Source organism: Microcebus murinus, chromosome 9 (assembly GCF_040939455.1).
Source record: "Microcebus murinus isolate Inina chromosome 9, M.murinus_Inina_mat1.0, whole genome shotgun sequence".
In the NCBI taxonomy this organism is placed as follows: domain Eukaryota; kingdom Metazoa; phylum Chordata; class Mammalia; order Primates; family Cheirogaleidae; genus Microcebus; species Microcebus murinus.
The window spans coordinates 94,627,646-94,649,768 of NC_134112.1; the positions used below are offsets into that span (position 1 = coordinate 94,627,646).

General features: G+C 34.0%; 1 protein-coding gene and 1 pseudogene across 1 annotated transcript in view; both read left to right on the forward strand.

The window, feature by feature from the left end:
• The first annotated feature begins 272 nt into the window (after positions 1-272).
• Positions 273-22,123, forward strand: part of CNTNAP2 (contactin associated protein 2) — a 1,865,599-nt gene continuing 1,843,748 nt past the window's right edge. Inside the window, exon 1 of the mRNA XM_012768220.3 lies at positions 273-880. Coding sequence (XP_012623674.2) covers positions 784-880 — 97 coding nt within the window. The 5' untranslated portion in view covers positions 273-783. The remainder of the gene's footprint in view (positions 881-22,123) is intronic.
• LOC105873377 (eukaryotic initiation factor 4A-I pseudogene) lies at positions 15,712-21,816 on the forward strand (annotated as a pseudogene).

Below are 22,123 nucleotides of genomic sequence, written 5' to 3' on the forward strand. Positions count from 1 at the left end.
GGTACGGTAAGGAGGAGGAGGAGGAGGAAGAGCAGGAGGAGGAGGAGCCGAGGAGGGCACGGAGAAGGGAAGCGCGCGCGGGGAGGGCTGCCCTCCGCCCAGCTCGTCGCGCCGGTCTGCGGGCGCTGCTGGCGGCGGCGGCACCGTCTCCTGCCCTTCGGCGGCGGCGGCTGCGTGCGCTCCGCCGCGGGGAGATGCCGCGCTGAGGCCGAGCGAGCGCCGCCGGCTGCGCCGCGCGCTCCCCGCGCACACGCAGTCTCCGCTCGCGAGCCGCCGGGCGAGTGGAGAGCCCTCCGAGTCGCGCTGCCCGGCGGCGAAGGGAGCGCTCGCCCGCAGTGGCAACGGCAGCACCGCCGTCCCCGCCGCTCTCCCTCTCGCTTCTGCAGCCTCCGCTCCTCTGGGCCCCCCTCCCTGTCCTTTCGTGATCCTCCCCCCACCCCCGCGAGAAGGAGAGGGCGGGGTAGGTGTCCGTCCCCTCCCCTCTCCCCCCTCCTTTCCCTTCTTGGTTTGAATTTCTGCCCACCCCTTCCACCCCCTGGCATTACACTGGCTCGCCGAGCAGGAGGCGAGACCCGCACGGAGGGAAAACGGAGGCTGAGCCTGCCCTGCTGCTCCAAGCCCAGGAAAACTGGAGCCTGGAGCGGGGTGAGGGGAGAAGAGGAAGCGGGAGGGGCTTGGCTTGCTCCCGTTGAGGACAGCCCATTTCCCTTCGAGAACCCCACGGAGACACCGACCGCACCTCCGCAGCGAGCCTTTGGAGTACCGCGGGCCGGGAGGCGAAGGATGGTGGTGGCTCCGCGCGCCGGCTGCGGGGCAGCGCTCTCGCTCTGGGTCGTCAGCAGCTTCCTCTGCAGAGCCTGGACGGCCCCCTCCGCGTCCCGTAAGTAGTCCTCCCCGCCAGCCTGCGCTGCACCGGAGCGGCTTCGGTGCCGCATTGATGTTGGAAGCCGGGGTGTCAACTCTGGGGTGCACTCGCAGTTGTCGCCCCGCGATTTGCGTGTGTCTCCGTGGCCGCACGCCTGCAGCCACTGCAGCAGAGAAACTCCGAGCCCAGCGCTCCCGGGTTGGGAGAGAGGGTTTTGACGGTGGTGATGTTTCTGGAAAGTTGTTCCTGGTCTTGGAGATTGGCTGGCAACAGCTTGGTTAGAGTGATTAGTGTAGGTGGCAGCTTCTTGGGAGTTATTTGTGCAGAGAGAGTTCATTGCATTTTTCTTAGGTAGGTCAGGGAAAGAAAAGTGAAGACCTTGGGAAAAAAATAAGTTTCTTATGTTTTATTTATGGTTTTAATTTAATGAGCGCGGGGTTGAGGCTAAAAGAGGAGCCTGTTTTGAACAGTTTGGGCACCCATAGATGCTCTTTTAACCTTCCCAGACAGTCCCCTTAAAAAGTTAATGCCTGTTTACTACTTGCTTATTAAAAGAGAGTGAGTGCAATATTGTAACTGAAATTGCTTTAATTCTTTGGTAGTTTGATGTAATGGATATGACTCATGCAGTTCAGGACTTGGGACAGTCAGTGAAAAGCATCATTAATGTCATAGTGAACAGACTTCTTAACAGACTTCAGGAAAATGATGCTGTTCAATATGCATATCTGTGTGTTTTAACTAGCTTTTAAAAAAAAACGATTTCTCATGATTTTATGAGGTTTAACAAGAAATGGAAGATTCCAGCCCATTTTCTGCATTGCTTTAGAGGTATACACTGTGCATGTAGAGAGGGAAATTCAGGATTGCTCCTTTGGCGCAGAAGGAGTTAAAGCACTAGGAAGATTGCCTATGGGAATCTTAGGATAAGATTCATAAGCACATTCTTGTTTCTGAGAATGAGGAAATAAGTTGGTAAGAAATTATCATGGAGATCTCAGAGTTTAAGAAAGAGTGCTTTCCATTTAGCAAGAAAAAAAAAAAGTTTAGTATTTTCCTGAATTCACATTTATGAAGTAATTCTTTCTTCGTTTATAAGATTTTGGGATGTATTAATGCATCTTTGGCTATATGTTAATAGGGTATGCAAATATCAATAAGAATGCCATTGAAAAAGGACTTAAGTTGTGGCAAAGCATCTAGTACATAATGATATCATATGATGAATTAGTATTATTGTTTCGACATATTTTTCCAAGTATAGTATTAGCTTTTCTTGCAAATGTTTAAAGATAAGGATATACCTAAATGGCAATCAAAGTTTATAATGAACTTGAAAAAATTATAGTTCTTTTATAACAGCTTAAAGCTCAAAAAGTTATTTATTGTCAATATTTTATATCAGTTTTATGAACTTAAACAGAAATTGTGAAAATATAATGCTTGATATTAATATTTGCACAAATATGTACCTATATCTTTGGGTAACTATTCTTATGAAATTTCAGTTTCCATTTCAAGGTCTAGTTATATAGAACTTGCTGCCACTTTTCCTGGAAATTTAACTCATTGTAAGTTGAATTTATTATATTCACTGATTGAAGGTCCTATTATCCAGGGTTTTCCTTGGGTTCTGTGTTTCATCTTTTGAATACTTTAATTGTAATGGGTCAATCTGCAACATTGACCATGTGTCAAGAATGGCACACAGGCAGTCATTGGATTAATATATTTTAAGACTGGGAAAGTTGTTATTTCAGAAATATTTTCTGAGTTGTTACTACTTATTTAGAATTTAGTGATATAGAAGAACATAGAAACCATTACTTTTACAAATAGTTAATAGTTTTGTTTAATTAACAGTATTGATTTATTTAGCTGTTATTCTCCATTTTTAAGAATGTATAATGGCTTAACTAAGATGGCTTTTTATTTCATTTGAATTTGAACTGTGTGAACAAGGTGCAAAGTTGCCCTATATCCTGAAAATGAATTAAATAATACAAATAATATTGGCTTTTACTGATTAGAATGAGCTTCATGCATTCAGTACTTTAAATTCCTATTGTATTTTATACTTAATGAAAATTTTATTTACATCATATATAACTCTGAAGAAGAATACGATAGTTATTATTCTTAAAACTAAAAAACATTCAAAGGAGAAAAAATGAAAACTATATGAATCTAAGATAATGAACAACTCAACCAGGAGAGGTCATCACAAGACAAAAAGTAGCATGAAAATCGAAAAGCAACGTTTTTATTTAGTACACATTTTTAAAATGTGATGGCTATACTAAAACTTTCAGTTCCCAAATAACTTTTGAATATGATGGACATTTTTAGAAGATACTGTTAATACTTTTCTTTTCATTTCATAACAACTCCATTTTGAATATGTATTTGCTTATGGATTATTTCTTTTTCTCTGTTAAAATGTACATAAAAACTCTTCATTAATGCTGTGTTTTGTACAAGTAGAATGCTTTAAGGATGTTCATCTCTATGATTAAGTAAAAATATAATCTAATTTCTTTACAGATAGTGAAAATGAGCTGCTGCTGAGCTGATGGAATCATGTACCTTTCCTTCTTGTAAATGTATGCACATAGCACACGTGGGAAGTTTAAAGAGAATCTTTTATTCTTAAGGAGTTGCATTTATTTGAACATTTTAGAAAGATCTTGGTGGTGCAGATTTAAATGATGAGGAATTTGAGCTAGCATTTAATCAATTTGATTTTTAAAGTTTATTGAATTTTAGCTTAAATAAGTGTTCTCTGATAGAGGCCAATTTATGTTATTTTTTATAGCCATTAACCTATAATTTCACTGACAGTCACATATGGGAAATGTGTTTTCAATAAATTCAAATACTTTCTAACAAATATAATTTTGTGCATATGTACATATATACACACAAATATGTATATATACCTATGCATGTATATATAATGTACATATGCATGTATACACATATATTTGGTAAAATCCTTTAAATACATGTTGTAAAATACATAGATACATAAGTTAATATAGCATATGCATTAAATATGTATTATATGTAAACATGTATATTTATATATTTTCTAACATGTCATTCAAGGATTTTAACTTGTTTACAAGTTTATAGATACGTCTTTTCCTGTGCAATTATTTCAAGTAACAAATGCAACAATATCAAATAATAGTATAGTGATTTATTTTTTTCTCTCCTCAATTCATGTACCTCTCTGCAAATGGTATCTTTTAAAAGTTAAATACATAAATGAATATAAAAGCAAATGCTACTTGTTTATATTGACTTTGAACATAGTAACGAGTTTGTCTTAATAAAAGGAATTTAAATTTTTAAAGAGCTTTAGACCAACAAAATTCATTGGTTGATAAGGGACAGTACATTATCTATTTAATTCAAACTAATAATAAAATTATCATTAACTCCTTGAAGACCAATATATAATCCTGATTTCCTTATAGGCACTGATATTCAGGAAATAAGAATCTTTGTTCAAGTTTTACTTTTTCACCATGAATGTATGGCAAAATTGGGTAAAAAAACCGAATCCACAAATTTAATTTAGATTTCTATTAACCTTTACACATTTATAAACATAGAATATAACATTTTTAGGTGGCATCAAAGTTGTTTTATGTGCATCATCTTTTAAAACTTATATTTCTAATGCAGTCACGCATCACACCATGACATTTTAGTCAACATGACTGCATGTATGACAGTGCTTCCATAAGATTATAATGGAGCTATCAATACAGATACACCGTTTTTCATCTTTTATATGGTGTCTTTACTCTTCCTTTTCTACATTTAGATATGTTTAAATACACAAAAACTTACCATTGCATTATGGTTGTTTAAAATATTCAATATAGAAACATGCTGTCCAGTTTTTTAGCCTAGGACCAATAGGCCAAACCATGTAGCCCAGGTGAGTAGCAGGCTATACCACTGGGGTTAGGAAAAATTGCTTAAGGATGCATTTCTCAGAACATATCCCCATTGTTCAGAAATGCATGACTATATATGGGTTTTGTTTTTTTTTCTATTCTAGGGGCAAGAACTCTGAAGTTCTATAATTTCTCTGAGATTTTAATTCATTTGTCATAATTAGCAAATTCTTCTAGAGAAAACGTTAATAAATCTTTTAAAGTGAACTAAGAAATCTTTTTGTCTAATGTATCTTTTCATGATTGAAAGATTTAAAAAATGTGATGTGCCTATCCTTGTCTTCTCTTTCTAAAAATTAGATGTTTTTAACTTGTTATAAATGGTATACAGAATAAGGAGAAATTCTAGGCTCAGAAATTCTTAATTCAAATGTAGTTGATTTTGTCAGAAATATTAACCATATGGAGATCCAATTCGTGTAAGTTATCTGTATAATGTTGATGTCAATGGGATAAAGAAATAAAACATGTACTTTCAAGATTTTCCCATAACTAGTTCTGATTTGAGAAGTGCTTTTACTTTATCATTTTTGCTACTTGCAAAGTTAAATAGAGCATATAGTAATTTAAACCTCAAAACTAGTCTTATGTGAAATAAAGTCAATTCTATATTATATCAGTACCTGAAATTGGATGCTATCAGTGTCTCTAGAGAGATACATATTTTAAGCTAAGTAGCTCTCAGAAAAATAATGTATATTTCTATAATCAAGTATTGGGCTAATTAAATAAATTATTATTATTTTTGCCATTTTAGTATATAAGAATAATGATGAAATGATCTTATTCAACCTTTAACTTTTCCAAATGGAAGCCTTAAAAAGAATACTTTTAATGAGGTGATCAGATAGAGCACTTGATTTTCCCATCTCCTGGGATCTATAGAATTTGTGTGTTTTAGTTCTGACTAGCGTAAGATGTTGAGATGTGGAGGTGCTACCTCTTTCTCCATCCTAATAGTTCCTTTTCTGTGGAGGATACTCTACTTGTAACACTTTTACTGTCTATGTCTGCAGTTCACTCATTCCATCCCATAGTAGGTAGAGTGGCTTTTCTGTTAGGTGACTTTGCCATAGGGACCTAGATTTGCATAGCTCAGCCCCTTCTTCCTCCTTCTAGGCTGCCTGCAGAAGGAATAGATTCTGCTGAAAGATGTATGAAAGTAGGCTTTGTCTGTGCAATGAGAGTAATATTATGAGGAGCATGATGATCTTTGGTTCTTCCTATGGTGAGAAAGCCTGTTTCATTTTAGAATTAAGGTTAATGAATCTCATCATTGCCACGCATTTACCTTATTCCTTCGTATCAGCAATAATTACATAAAGTGTGATATTTGTTCTTTATCTTTTCTAATCTAGAACTTAGAGAATGGAGTGACATTTACTGTTTCCCCTCAAATCCCCGTCTCCTGGGGGCTATAGAATTTGTGTGTTTTAGTTCTGACTAGCAAAAGATGTTGAGATGTGGAGGTGCTACCTCTTTCTCTATCCTAATAGTTCCTTTTCTGTGGAGGAAACTCTACTTGTAACACTCTTACTGTGAATTGTTGAAATTGTCAATAATAAAATGATTTAGTATTGAACTAAATGCATATGAAAGAATTTGGCATGATTTAGACTCTGATAATGAACATGACATTTTTTTTCCTTCTGATGTTGAGGTAGAGAATTGGCCTTATCCTAACTATGGTTTACAAGCCTTCCTATTCATTTGTTCATGCATTCATTCATATTTCTGCATGGTCCTATTAGTAATATTTCTTTCAGAGAGCTACTTGGAATATCATTTCTTTATCTGTGGTCAACATATTACCATTTTAAATGTATCTTGTTTACAAACTTTAATCAGTACATATTCATTTCCATCCTATCCATGTAAGCACCTCATAAACTTTTCATGTCTTAAATAGTTGTTACTTCATGTTCCTTCTGACAAACATGAAGAATTAGATGTTTTAAGTTGAATATTCTAAATTTTTTTTTTAAAAAGTCATCAGCACCGAGAAAACAAAGTTGATTGTTTCCTCAATTGTAAATTTTGGAAAAGATCTTGTTAAACTCTTATTTAGTTCATTTTGGGGATAGACTATTCATAATAACAGCTTGAAGTAACTGATTTTTTATAACACTGCAGATTTTAAAACCTCCCCTGATAGTAGGAAATCTGGAAATAAAGATGTAGTTGTTGGCTCTGAGTTTGCTTGCTGAAGATAACATATTTTTGTTATGCCATAAAAGTGTGGAAAAAATATAGAAGACCTCCTGGGGCCCATATTCTACATTTTCCTTATGATTTAAGTTTGCTTGAAATACCCTCGTGAACATAAATAGTGATATATGTTTTAGTGTGCTCATGTTTAGGAAAGAGGTAAAATTAGTTCTTGAAAATACTTTACCAAGAAAAATTATCCCAAACATATGTAAGTTTTTCTTGCCTTTTCTAATACATTCACCCCCTTCTTCATCTGGACTGGGATGGTGATCTGGGAATGTGAATCATAGAAAACAGCAGGCAATAGAAGTGTGACCTACATACATACTGTCTGACTCACTAAATCTGTGTTGTGTGGTGCATCTAAGATGGAAGCAAGGCATATAAAGTTTAATTAAATTCAGCAAGGATTTGCTCACCTCTATGCATTAGATATCATGTTGAAATACTACGTAAAATGGAAAAATTTTCCCTGAATTCTAATTTTCCATGAAGTACTGTTATGATGCCAGCTATGCCATTCAATTACAACATTATATGTAAGTAACACATGGAAGAAGTAAATACATATACTCTGAATTAATGGAACAGCCTATTAAGTGGTGAAATACCATGATTTACCAAATAAAATAATACTTCTAAGAATATTCTCTTAAAATTAAATGTGCTCATTGTCACTTGTATATCATAGCGACTGGTGTTTATTTTGAACATAAAACATAATGTAGATTAAATTATATCACTCTGTTAACTCATTTTATTAGGCAGTCACCTCTTACATAATGGGAATAAAATTATTAAATAAAATTGTAAATTTAGAATGTCTACTTTTATATAACTTTTTCAGATATTGGACAAAAACTCATAAAGAGAAGAACTACATGGAAAAATTTCAGCCTAATTATGTTACATAGCAAAATTATAGCATATTTTAGGGGTCTTATTTGTTTAAAAGTTGTCAATTACACATTAGACAACAGCCTATTATGTATTAAATTAATTGTTAACAAATTCTAATTTGAAATTTACACTCTTATGTAACGTATTTGAGACATCTTTGGTTCAAATAAAAATAATATATTTGGAAAATAAAATATGAATATCAATTTTTAGATGATTAAATGAATATGCTAGGTTAATACTTTTAATGTAAACTAATCAGAGAACACGATTTAAATATTATTTTTTCCCTTTATGTAACCATAGCAACAATAACGCAGTGAGTTTGATACTACCATCAATACACATGTTACTAATTCATCATAGTATCTTTCTCAGTGAATCTGAATATGGCCATAGAATTCTCCTCCACACAGTGTGCTAAACAGCCATATATAATCCCATCAAATTTGTTCTATAAAAGAAAATTTCACTTTTTTATTCATGTTATATATAGTACTATCATCAGCAGTTTTTCAGCCAACTGAAAATATACTCGTTGTTATTTAAATCATTTGATTAATGTTCTCATATGAAAAGAATGTGTTTAAAAAAAGTATGCCTACCTTATAGTAGAGGACGTTTTTAATAGTAGTAATGAAATTTCCAAGAATAAAATTTCATCATGCCTCATGCACTTCTGCAGTATAAGTGGGTTTTATTCAAATACTTTAACATAGGCATTTAAGTTATTAGTTATGTCTAGTTTAAAGCATACGCCACCATAGCTCATTGTGGGTTTTGACTGTCCATAGTATGGAATTAATAATAACCATGTTATTGTGTCAATTGATGAAGGAAGTACTGTGTCAAAGATATGAATGTGCCATAATTGGGTATTTACATTACTTCTACTATTAAGAATGCAAAATTAAACAGCTTTATTCAAATATTCTCGATACTCATGGGTTTATTTTTGTGGAATCAATGCCAAAAACAGGATGATTATTCAAAGAGGATGTGTAATTTTTTTTTGACAAATGTTGCCTGATTGAGTTCCACAAATTTACAATTTACATTTTTAGCATCAGTTAATGAGTGCCCTTTTCCAGAATGCCGACAGCAATAGATATTATTATACTTTTAAAAATTTTTGCCAGTATTGTGTAAATAGCTAATATTTGTTAAGTGTTGACTTCAGGTCAGTCACTACTCTTGATGTGTACCAAGTCATTTAAATCTTAATACAATACTTCAGTTTGCAAATGAGAAAACAGAGACACTCAGAAAACTTCAGTAACTTGTGCAGCCCACCAGTATGACCTACACAGAGAGCCTATGCTTGTAACCATGGTGCCAGTGGCTAAGAATGAAGTAGTGTCTCATTGTTCAAGATGTATAACTAATATCTAGTTTCAGCTTGCATCTAGGGACTATTTTAAGCTTTGACTGCTTGTATATAAGGGAAAAAAACTATTGGCATAATGTTTCTATCTTTTTGTTTACTTATTGCTTAATCACATTGTTATATATTTGGGTGACTTAAACATTAATTTGGTAAACAGGAAGAAGTGTATTTTACATAAAGAAAGGAATACAGGCCGGGCGCTGTGGCTCACGCCTGTAATCCTAGCTCTTGGGAGGCCGAGGCGGGCGGATTGCTCAAGGTCAGGAGTTCAAAACCAGCCTGAGCAAGAGCGAGACCCCGTCTCTACTATAAATAGAAAGAAATTAATTGGCCAACTGATATATATATAAAAAAAAAATTAGCCGGGCATGGTGGCCCATGCCTGTAGTCCCAGCTACTCGGGAGGCTGAGGCAGGAGGATTGCTCGAGCCCAGGAGATTGAGGTTGCTGTGAGCTAGGCTGACGCCACGGCACTCACTCTAGCCTGGGCAACAAAGTGAGACTCTGTCTCAAAAAAAAAAAAAAAAAAAAAAAGAAAGGAATACAATTATTTGAATGGTAAGAGCATTAAATAATAATATATAAGATGTTATTTGTGTTCTTCGTCTGCAAAATAAAGGATGTTTACAATGTCATTTTATCATTTGAATACTATTAGAATACATTTAGTAGGCAAGTGGTGAAAACATTAAGTTAAAGCTATATAAAATATTTGTTAAAATGCTTTGTATGAATAAAAGTTGTTTTTAGAATCAGTACATAGGAAATTTTGCAGTCTGTATTCAAAACTGTAAATATTATTGCCATTACTAGAAGTTAAAAGTTGATAATTGTTTAATCTATAAGCACAGTTTTGAGTATTCATTTCATGTAACATATAATCCATAAAGCTTTGCTTGAGAGTCTTGTTGAGAGGAAAACCTCTTCTTTTGTTTTAATGGCAGTGGGAAAATAATTGTCTTTAAAATATTTGCCAATCCTAATGCTTAAATATCTCTCGTGTCCAGTTCCTATTCTTCATTCCCATCATCGCTGCTGTAGTTAAAATTTTCAGCATTTTCCTCCAGGCATTAATTTAGTAGCCCCCTGGCATGCCTCCTGTTTCTAATCTTTCCCCTGTAGCTTATCATCAATATCTATGCCAAAAATACTTTTCCAAAACACAAATGTTATTGCACTCAACTTCTCTGGTACTTCTTCATCCCTTTCTTTACTTTCCCACCAACCCAATATTTACAGCCTATAATCTAACCAACCACGCTGAAATCCTTGCAATTTCTCCAGTACAACATACTATCCAATCAAATTTCTCTTATGCCTTCTTACATTCTGTGTCTTCCTTTGGAAATGCCTTTTCCTGTTTTATCTATGCTGATTTGGGGGGAACTCGTTTATGTTCCAAGGGTCAGAATTTTGGAGCAGACTTAGATACCACCACCTCCCTGTGGCAGTTTGTTGTAATTACAGGTGAAATGCTAAGACATCATAAGCAAATTCTTTGCTTTCTGGACTTACAAGGAACAGAGTGATGACAAATAATGCAAGTCACCTCCTATTATCTGATACTGGAGTGAGAAATTACCCCAAAATATTGACAATAGAAAAAAGACAAGCAATATATGTTGAAAAGATATAACACAGGTATCTGTCTTAGTTTATAAGGATGAACCTGTCATTTCAGGGGAAATACGAAATGATGCTATGAAGGATTACAGCTTCCCCAACCCTTTTCCAGAAGGACCCTATTTAGAAGCATTTTCTGTGCTATCTTTAAGCCACATGGTTGTTCACATACCTTAAAACCCAATCATGACTGCCCTTTGCAGAACACATTGTTTCTAAAAATTGTCTGTTATCATGCAAATTAATGACAGGTGCCAAAAAAATAATTATTGTGCCTAACGGGTACTTTAAATAGAGTGCTTAAGATGTCAACAAATCTTGTAAAATGATAGAGGTAGTTGCAGCGAAATTTGATAATTATATATATTTAGTGTGTAATAATCCAGTAGACGAGTCGATACTGTGAAAGTTGTTATGAAATGTCAGTGAATTCCAGTTCCATTTTTTAATACAATAAAAAATAATTTGATAAGTTCAAAGAATGTGTACTTATATTCTATTTTTTTATATTTTAAACTAATTCTCTTCATCCTTACATTTGCCACTTTGTACATGCTACCTCACAACCATTTCAAAGCCAGCCAACCTAGCAAAGCCTGTTTTAAATTTTATATTCTTCAAAATGATTTCCACAGGCATGCCTAGTAAAAACATAGATTACTGCCTTTTCTGTTAGTCTTCAGTTTGCCTGGGTAGAGCTTCCATTTTTTTCTTATATTAATAGATATGAGGGCATGGTTTATCAAAGGGACTTCAGTAAACATCTTTTATCACACAAGGCACTGTACTGGTTGCATTGCATTCATTACATAAAATTAGTCAATTACTTCTCTGCTGGAATACTCAAAGCATAAGGATGCCCCAAATTTTTTAAACTCACTAGTTTCATTTTTATATAGTTCTGACTTTTGCAAAGTTCTCCCATACACAGATACAAAATTTACATTCTCACAAATTGTAGTTGTAGTTGGGCTTCTAAGGTAATAAAAATTGAATATTTACCCAATATTCTACTGCCACAAACTGTTTGAAAATAGGATGTAATTAAAATGCCTTTAATACTTAGTCACTACTATTTTTTATAGATAGCTGACAACTAATTCAAAAGTTAATATATTCTTTAAGATAAGACTATTATTTTTATTTACTTATATCCTACCAATCAATTACCCATAACATTTCTAGGTACACAGGCACTGTTAAATAAATGCACTTGTAAATTAAATTGAATTGAATCAAAATGGATTATATATATATATATATATATATATATATAGTGCTTCTACATATAGCTTCATTGTAGAAACAAGTAAAATTTTTAATTGTATTTTATAGCTAAAAATATTATCAGAAGTATTATAATTTTACTATAATGTTAGTGACAACAAAGTTTATAACTAATCCCCATATTATTAATATAAAAATAACCCTACTTTAAAACTGACATGTCTGTATGAATCAAACCCAAAAATGGAACAGATAACTATTTCAGAAGAGGGTCTTTCAATGTAATTATGGTTATATTAAAGGATAGTTTACACGTGTTTGTTCAGTGTGAAATATATTCTTGAATTTGAACTTATTAACTGATCTTTGTCCAAACTATATTAGGGAAATATGACTATTATTATATAGTTACTTTATACAATAATCTGAAGCATTTTAGTTTTACAAAGACTATATAATCACCCCAAATATAAATTTTTGGAATTTAAAATGTGTTATTACTATACCATTTTTTTATTATAGCTGGCAAAATCAGAGTAATGTAACAACTTTCAAGGAGAGATTGCAGAATATTGCAAATAGAAATAACATGGTTTCTTCTATCAATTTGGCATCAGTGGGACTTTTTTTAAAAAAAGGCTTTTAGATGTACTGTTTGTTTATACATCTATAATTACAGCATTTAGAGCATCTCTCATACTGTGTTTGTTTCCACATATTGCGTTTTCAAATGGCAAAGGCACAAATGGTAGAGCCAAAGACAAATCAGGCTAGTGACTGAAGCACTGGCTTCCTGGAGCTGTCCTGTGACAACAGTTGCCTAAGAAATAGTTAAAGAGGGATGACACAGGAGCATGCATAGAACAGCAGCATGTTTTGGAAAGATTAATGATCTAGGCTTGAAGCTGAAAGTATTTTCCCATTATTTTGTTTATTATCCACTTTATCAGCTTCTACATAACATATTCAGTTTCCAGTATTTTAGTAAAAAAGAATTGTCATTTAATAATATGCTTCTATTAAGTCACAGATCCTATTTATGGTTTCTTAATTTCAAAATTATTTAACTGTCTATTTTGTAATAGATCTTAGATCTTTGATCTTAGTAAGTTACCTCAAAGTTCCTTTTTATTGATTAGGTATGATAAAATAGAAATTGTAATTATTAAATCATCCCAGCCAGTGCAGAGGTAAGTTGGATGATTAAGAAAATCCTCTCTATGAGGACATTTTAGCTAGAACCTAAAGGGCAGGAAGAAACAAGGAAAGCAAACATCAGGGGAAGAATGTTCCAAGAAAAAGAGGAAAACTAAGCAATTCCAACATTGACCAGGTTTGGACATTGCTTTGATAAGGAAACATTTGGTAGCTTTCAAATAAGTCTTTTGTAAAATATATAATAAAAAGAAATTTTTTAAAGAGTAAAGGATACTGATTAATAGTTTATCAACAAATTGAAAACAAATCTTTATTGGTTAGAAATATAGGCAGGAAGCATTTGTTATCTGTAATAAGATAGAATAATATATTTTATCAGATTTATTATATATAAGCATTAAGAAACCCTTATACTTGGATGAACATAACTATCTGCCAAACTGGCCTTCTAGAATAAGAAGCATATAAATTGCTGCACATATTAATAGAATACACAGCATATATTTTGGTGTAGAAGGAGTAATTTTTTTCCAATTGCTATTTAAAACTATATTCAGTCTTTAAGGGATTTTGAAAAAATTTTATCTGTTTCTGTTTTGCCTTTTTTTCTTTTTTTTTGCATGTGTCTTTGGCTATAAATTATAAGTACTTGAAATCTTTGATTCAACTTAAAATGTAAGATTTGATTGGAGAGACTTCACTAAAGCTGACAAAAATGGCAATACTATAAGTTAGTGTTTTATAAATGCATACATACAGTTATTTATCCACCATCCATGAGTTTTAAATATTAGACATCTTCTCTATGGCAGAGTGCCCAACTTTTGTTCATTATCTGTGACAGGATGTCTCTATTGTTAAAGCTAATTTCCGTAAATGAAAGAAATAAATAGTCCCTTACTATGAATGGGTATCCTACACTAGCAGCTCCTAAAATAAAGATTGCTGTAATATAATATTCTGTAGCCATTGCTAACAATTATTTTTATAATGATTACCTGCTGAACATTGACATTGATATTATAAAAAGTATTGATTCTGTTTGAGACTAATCTACATATTCTTTGGGAAAAAGTGTACTATAGTAGTTATTAGCACTGATTTTTATGTCAGAAAGGCTGGGGTTTTGCCACTAACTCTGTTCTTGTGTGAACTTGGAAAAATTGTCTAAATTTCTGGGCCCAGATTTCTAAAATGCAAAATTGCAGTATGATAGTACTTGTAAGAAAGGCTTGCTGGAAGGATTAAATACAGGATGTATAGACACTGGCACATGATAGTAGATCAATTTTAGTGATTTTATTTTTTTGTTATTTTTAAATGCATTAAACATGTATTATATAGTTTTATGGACGTAATACTAGAGTCTATAAACCTTGAAAAATCATTTATAATTGCCTCATATTTATTTCATAATTTATTTGGGAAGTTAAGTCTTACAATTAGAACAGTTAGCAAATATTAGACCAGTAAGTTATCTAATGTCTACATGAATGCCCCAAAAGTGAGATAATATAGTTCAAATACTTTAAAAAAGAATTAGAAGAAGGAAGGTAATGAAATCTATATTAACAGAATTTACATTTGTTCACATTAAATGCAATAATATATATGATATTGCTAGTCTATAGAAAAAGATGTTAGTTAATTAGAGTCAATAAAAAAGTATCCTCCAACATTTTCTTCTAGAATTCTTATAGTTGCATGCCCTAGGTTTAAATCTGTTATCCATCATGAGTTGATTTTTGTGAGAGGTGAAAGATACGGATCTTGTTTCAATCTTCTACATGTGGCTATCCAGTTTTCCCAGCATCATTTATTGAATAAGGATTCTTTCCCCCAGTGTATATTTTTGTCTGCTTTGTCAAACACCAGATGGCTATATGAGGATGGTTTTATATCTTGGTTCTCAGTTCTGTTCCATTGGTCTATTTCTCTGTTCTTGTGCTAGTACAAAGCTGTTTTCATTGGTATAGCCTTGTAGTATAGTTTGAAGTCTGGTAAATTGATGCTTTCCAGTTTGTTCTTTTTGCTTAAGATTGCTTTTGCTATATGGGGTCTTCTATCATTCTATACGAAGTGTTGAATTATTTTTCCCATATCTGTGAAAAATGATGTTGATATTTTAATAGGGATTGCATTGAATCTGTGGATCACTTTGAGTAGTATAGACATTTTAACAATGTTGATTCTGCTGACCCATAAACATGATATGGTTTTCCACTTGTTTATATCCTCTGTCATTTCCTTCCTCAGTGTTTTGTAGTTCTCCCTATAGAGGTCTTTTACTTCCTTAATTAAATATATTCCTAGGTGCTTTATTCTTTGTTGTTGCTATTGTGAAAGATATTGAGTCTTTGATATCATTCTCAGTTTGACCATTGTTGGCATATAGGAATGCTACGATTTCTGTAGATTGATTTTGTGACCTGAGACTTTGCTTAATTTGTTTATCAATTCCAGTAGTCCCATGGCAGAATCTTTGTAGTTTTCTAGATATAAGATCATATTGTCACCAAAGAGAGATAGTTTGACCTCTTATCCCCCCATTTGGATGCCGTTGATTTGCTTCTCTTGTCTAATTGCTCTGGCTAGGACTTGCAGCACTATGTTGAATAGAAGCAGTGATAGAAGCAACCTTGTCTGATTCCAGTTCTAAGTGAGAATGCTTGCAATTTTTTCCCCATTCAATATGGTGTTGCTGTGGGTTTGTCATGTATGACTTGTATCATTTTTAGGTGAGTCCTATCTATGCCTATTTTGTTAAGCATTCTTATCATAAAAGGGTGTTAAATTTTGTCGAATGCTTTTTCTGTGTCTATGGAGAGTATCATGTGGTCTTTGTTTTTGCTTCTGTTTTTGTGGTGAATTACATTTATAGATTTGTCTATGTTGAACCAACATTCATCTGGTTTTGGGTAGATGGGGGATGGAAGGGATGGGTATATATACACCTTATGGGTGCGGTGCGCACCGTTTGGGGGATGGACATGCTTGAAGTTCTGACTTGGGTGGGGCAAGGGCAATATATGTAACCTAAACATTTGTAATATATATGTATATTTTATATAATATTACATATTGCATATGTAATATATGTAGCCTAAACATACCTCCACAATATGCTGAAATTAAACAAATAAATAAAAAGCATAACAAAAAAGTATACTCTAATGCTATAAAGTGTGATAAGATTATTAAGACAGTGCCAAACAACCAATGTATCAATAGGTTTCATAGAGATTATTTTACAGTGTAATAGGTATTCAGTTACCTTACTCATGAATGTTTCTGAAAAATGACATTTGCAAATTAGAGAGCTTGTGGGCATAAGGAACATATTTAAAAGAATAAACATTTTACCATAGCAGCCTTATGTTTAAGATATACAGCTTGCTTTCTGAAGTGTGATGCAAAGTATAAAAAGAAATTTGACATTTGTTTTTCAGTTTTGTATTTGACTCTCTAAATAATTAGAAAGCTGAGAATCAAACAGTAGCCATTATTTTAAGTCCCTGAAAATCAATATCCAGGAGTTTTGGGAGTTTGGCTGAAATAATTTGTGGGGATTTTTTTTATTATTAAATAAAACATTTGAATGACTATTAAAAATGGATCACTGTGGCAAACTCTGGAGATTACAAAAGCTTTGGAGACAGAGTCTGTGTCCTGAGTATTTTATAATCTCTAGGAAGGTAGAAAATATTTATAATTAAAAGTTTATAATAAGCAACTTTATAAGTAATGAAAGCTATATGATTTTTTTCAAAGGCCCAGGCAAAATTAACAATTACCTCTTGCTATATAGATAATGAAGGCATGAATTAGAAATGATAGGATCATAAAAAGTGATGATGAAAGTTGGTCACTGGAAAATTATATTCTGAGACATAAAGTCCTATTAATAGGTCATAGTGAATTCTTGTCATTCTATTTCCTGGGGCTTAGGCAGAACTCCTAAAGCCATCTACTAGGCACTTGAACAGACCCTGTCTTGCAGCTGGCATGAGTTGGGCCAGATGACTTTATCATCTTCTGTCTGAGACTGACACAATATATGTACCAGATACTTATCTTCACAGTTTCAAAATTCCTGGAAATAAAGTTAGAATATAGTTAACCAACTTGGAAAAAACATTTGTTTCTTCGCCTCCTCAATTTTTGAACATTCTTTTCAGTAAAGAGTGGAGAAATCAAAATTTCATTTGTGGAAAAACAATGACGGAGAGAATGAAGCAGCTTAGCACTCTGGGTTCTTCCTCTGGGAAATTTAAAATAACTCCAAAGTACCTCTTTCAGTTTACTTTGCTCTAGTTTTCTCATTTATTCCTTGTGCCCTCCTCTTCTTAACTATTCCAATCAACCAGGAAGACAGTTAAGGTGAGGGAGAAGAAAATGTTTACCCTAGTGAGAGCAAAAACACTGGTCCCAGGTATCTTCAAACACTAAAAATTAGCAATAAGAAAAAATATCATAATATTTTATATCAAATAATCTGTTGTTCTTTCTCATCAAACACTTGGATATTAGGCATAAGGAAGTTAAATGCTGCTTTTACATTTCAAATTTATTATTTAACACATTGACAGAAAACATATTTGCATCTAAATTAAATTGAGGACAATTAAGGAATAGTAATTCCAAATATCTTTCAATAATGTCTAATTTTTAGTTGTTAAGGAAGAACAGACATTGTTAAATGCGCTTTGAAGTGCTTTAGTATATAGTTATATTTGCATGTATGTGATTTACAAAGTTATAATTTTAATAATTGTATCATAGTCAATATGTATTGCCTAAATAAATTTAATATTAAAAAGCTCATTTGTTACCTTCTTAAAATAATCACTTTGTTTGTAAATGATATTGTCAACATGAGAGATAGTTCCAGGTTCATAGTTCCAGATTCATTTAGAAATGTCAGAACTAACATTTGCAATAATCCAATTATATTAATTTAGAGAATTTTGCTAAAGAGAGAAATAACTTTGACCATTTGATATGTACGTATGTTACTGAAACAGCAAGCATTTTAAGAGGCAATTTCCTAAATAAACTTTTCTTCAAAGTATGTTGCTTATAGCTGACTTTAAAGAAAGTAAATAGTATTGTATATAATTATAACATACTTTCACATAAAGTTTTGATAGTATTACTGTAAACCAATAATTATAAGATATTTATAGTTGTTTTTAATATGAATAAAGATATTATATTAAACCACATATTCTTAAGCATTTCCCTTTGGCATTACTGTGTTCTATTCTTTCAGAAATTTTCTTATTTTAGTAAGATTTCAATTATTTGGATTGCTACATACTTTGGGATAGTGACTGAGGTTTATGTTTTTCTCTCATTTAACATTTTTTAATTGCATAAATTGAAGGTGTACAATATGATGCTCTGATAGACATATACGTAGTGAAGTGATTACTATAATCAAGCAAATTAACATATCCATCTTACATAGTTTTATTAGAGATGTATTTATTTATAAAGTGCTAGAAAGTCCAAGGATTGTTGTAAAATGTACCTTACATTCTTATTATAATAATGAGACTACCTGGGTATGCCACTTGATTGCTTTCAAGAAATAGAGTGTTATATTAAGGTTGTTTCAGAACTTGAATATACCACTTCAAACAGAGAATAATATAGAATTTACCATATAGTTTTTAACTTTCAACATCTTTGCAGCTTAACTTTGCAACATAAATCAAAGGCTTAGTCTTCATCAAACTTGGCATAAGGTAATTTACCTGCTGGTGCTAGATGATTATGTTATCTATAACTAACCCATGAGATATTTATATCCATTTCTCAGATTACAATCTATATCTGAGATGATAGTCTGTGATAAAGCATGTTCTTTAATAGATTATCAGTTTACTTAGTACATAGGCCAAGAAGAGCTCATACATGGATGCGTGTTGGTATTTAGTAATAGTGTTGGACATTACTGGAACTGGTGTGGTAGAAATGAGTGTATAAGAAATAGAAACTTTATAGACCATGCTTCTCGTATGTTAATATGCATGTTAATATCTCGTATGTTAATATCTTCCTGACAGATAATGATTCAGTAGGTCTGGAGTGGAATGGATAATGTAACATTTCTAAGAAGGTGCCACAGAATGCTAACACTGAGGCTGACCTATGGACCACACATAGAGTAGCAAGATTTTAAACTCAGAATCTAAAAAGAAAGATGCCATAACAAATTTACCACTTATTTTAAAATAAAGAAGCATAATTTTAAAAAATGAAAAGTTATAATCATAATACCACATTATTAAACATTTTGGGTATAAATAGAATGATAGTATAGTCTATAATATGGTTAGGGAGAAATAAACATGCACAACGATGTAGATACTCCATTAACTAGTAGGCTATTCTTAGAAAATCTGTATAATCTCTTTAAGCATTAGTTTCTGCAGTTATAACATTAGAGAATTGAACTACTAGATTGTCTCTAAAATGCATTCCAGTTTTAAAAATCTATGATTCTGATCTCCTAGGCTTTCAAGTCTTAGAACATATTGAACAAGAGCCTCTTCTAAACCTCAGTCTTGCTTTTATATATAAGTAGAGCTTTGGAATAGAGTTTCAAGGTTAATTCTAAAGTTTAAATACTATTATGCATGTAAAGTACTTAATAAATTGCCTTACAAGTGCTCAATTAATGGTGGTTATTGGCATTATATAATACTATTAAGGGAAATTCAATCTTAGTAACTGAGGCAACTTGTTCTAGAACATACGGCTTCCTAGACATATGCTAAATAACTGTAATAATAAAATAGCTATGGAGTTAACAATATATTAGAAATATTCCTTTAAAAAAATAGCTATTACAATGAAATATAAATACAAAAGAAGAAACAATGCTTGCCTCTCTATGTTAAAACTAGTAAAATTTCCCCAAAGTCAACCTAATCTCAATTATGAAAATACTTTCTTCATATTTGATAAAAATGTGTTTATATTCCTTTTTTATTCTAATATCATTTTGAAAATATTAGGCTTACTGATATTCAGATATCTCCAAGTTAAATAGTCTGATGCCATGTTTGTAAAATACATACTCATTTACTAACATAAAATTAAAACGGCCACATTTGCTATATCAGTTCTGCAGCAGATTGAGTTGGATCTAAAGACCACCCAGGCCTTGGTCCTAGCACCCACTCGAGAATTGGCTCAGCAGATACAGAAGGTGGTCATGGCATTAGGAGACTGCATGAGTGCCTCCTGTCATGCCTGTATTGGGGGCACCAACGTGCGTGCTGAGGTGCAGAAACTGCAGATGGAAGCACCCCATATCATCATGGGTGCCCCTGGATGAATGTTTGACATGCTTAACTGGAGATACCTGTCTCCCAAATACATCAAGATGTTTGTTCTGGATGAAGCTGATGAAATGTTCAGCTGTGGATTCAAGGACCAGATCTATGACATATTCCAAAAGCTCAACAGCAACACTCAAGTAGTTTTGCTGTCAGCTACAATGCCTTCTGATGTGCTTGAGGTAACCAAGAAGTTCATGAGGGACCCCATCCAGATTCTTGTCAAGAAGGAAGAGTTGACCCTGGAGGGTATCCACCAATTCTACATCCACGTGGAACGAGAGGAGTGGAAGCTGGACACGCTGTGTGACTTGTATGAAACCCTGACCATCACCCAGGCAGTCATCTTCATCAACGCCCGAAGGAAGGTAGATTGGCTTACTGAGAAGATGCGTGCCCGAGATTTCACTGTTTTGCCATGCATGGAGATATGGACCAAAAAAGAATGAGATGTGATCATGAGGGAGTTCCATTCTGGCTCTAGCTGAGTATTGATTACCACTGACCTACTGGCCAGAGGCATTGATGTGCAGCAGGTTTCTTTAGTCATCAACTATGACCTTCCCACCAACAGGGAAAACTATATTCACAGAATTGGTCATGGTGGACGGTTTGGCCGTAAGGGTGTGGCTGTTAACATGGTGACAGAAGAAGACAAGAGGACTCCTCGAGACATGGAGACCTTCTACAACACCTTCAGTGAGGAATGCCCTCAATGTTGCTGACCTCATCTGAGAGAGGCTGTCCTGCTACCTAGCCCCAGCCAGGGTTCAATCCTGGGGGGGTGAGGAGCAGCAGGAGGGGGGAGGGAAGGGAGCAAAGGGATGGACATCTTGTCATTTTTTTTCTTTGAATAAATGTCACTTTTTGAGCCAAAGAAGGAACGGTGAACATTTTAGACACCCTTTTCTTTGTAGTGGGCTCTTGCTCCAGGCGCCGTCTCTGCCCCCCAAAAACACTCATCCATTTCTCTAACCTCGTCACCTCCAGATCTCAGAGGCTGTCCCTGCCCCAGCCAAATTCCTTTGAAAATGATTCAAGGGGCCATATATGTCAACCTCATTTGCTGGACCAAATCTGGAGGCAAAACCCCTGAAACCCCCAAGTGAGGTCCAGGGGATTGTCCCCAGGGGAGAGAAAATGGTAGCCATTTTTACATTGTTTTATATAGTATTTATTGATTCAGGAAACAAACACAAAATTCTGAATAAAATGACTTGGAAACTGCCAAAAAATTATTATTATTTCTATCTATACACATATTTATGAACACGTGCAAGTGTATGCAAAAAATGTCTGATATGTGAGTGAATTGATCAGAGTACTCTATATTCTTCTTGATAGTAACTGAGTGTGATTGTTACATTTATACAACCAGAAGTTACTACATGGAACGTGATAGATCACTGCCAATAGTCTTGTTATCCTTCCA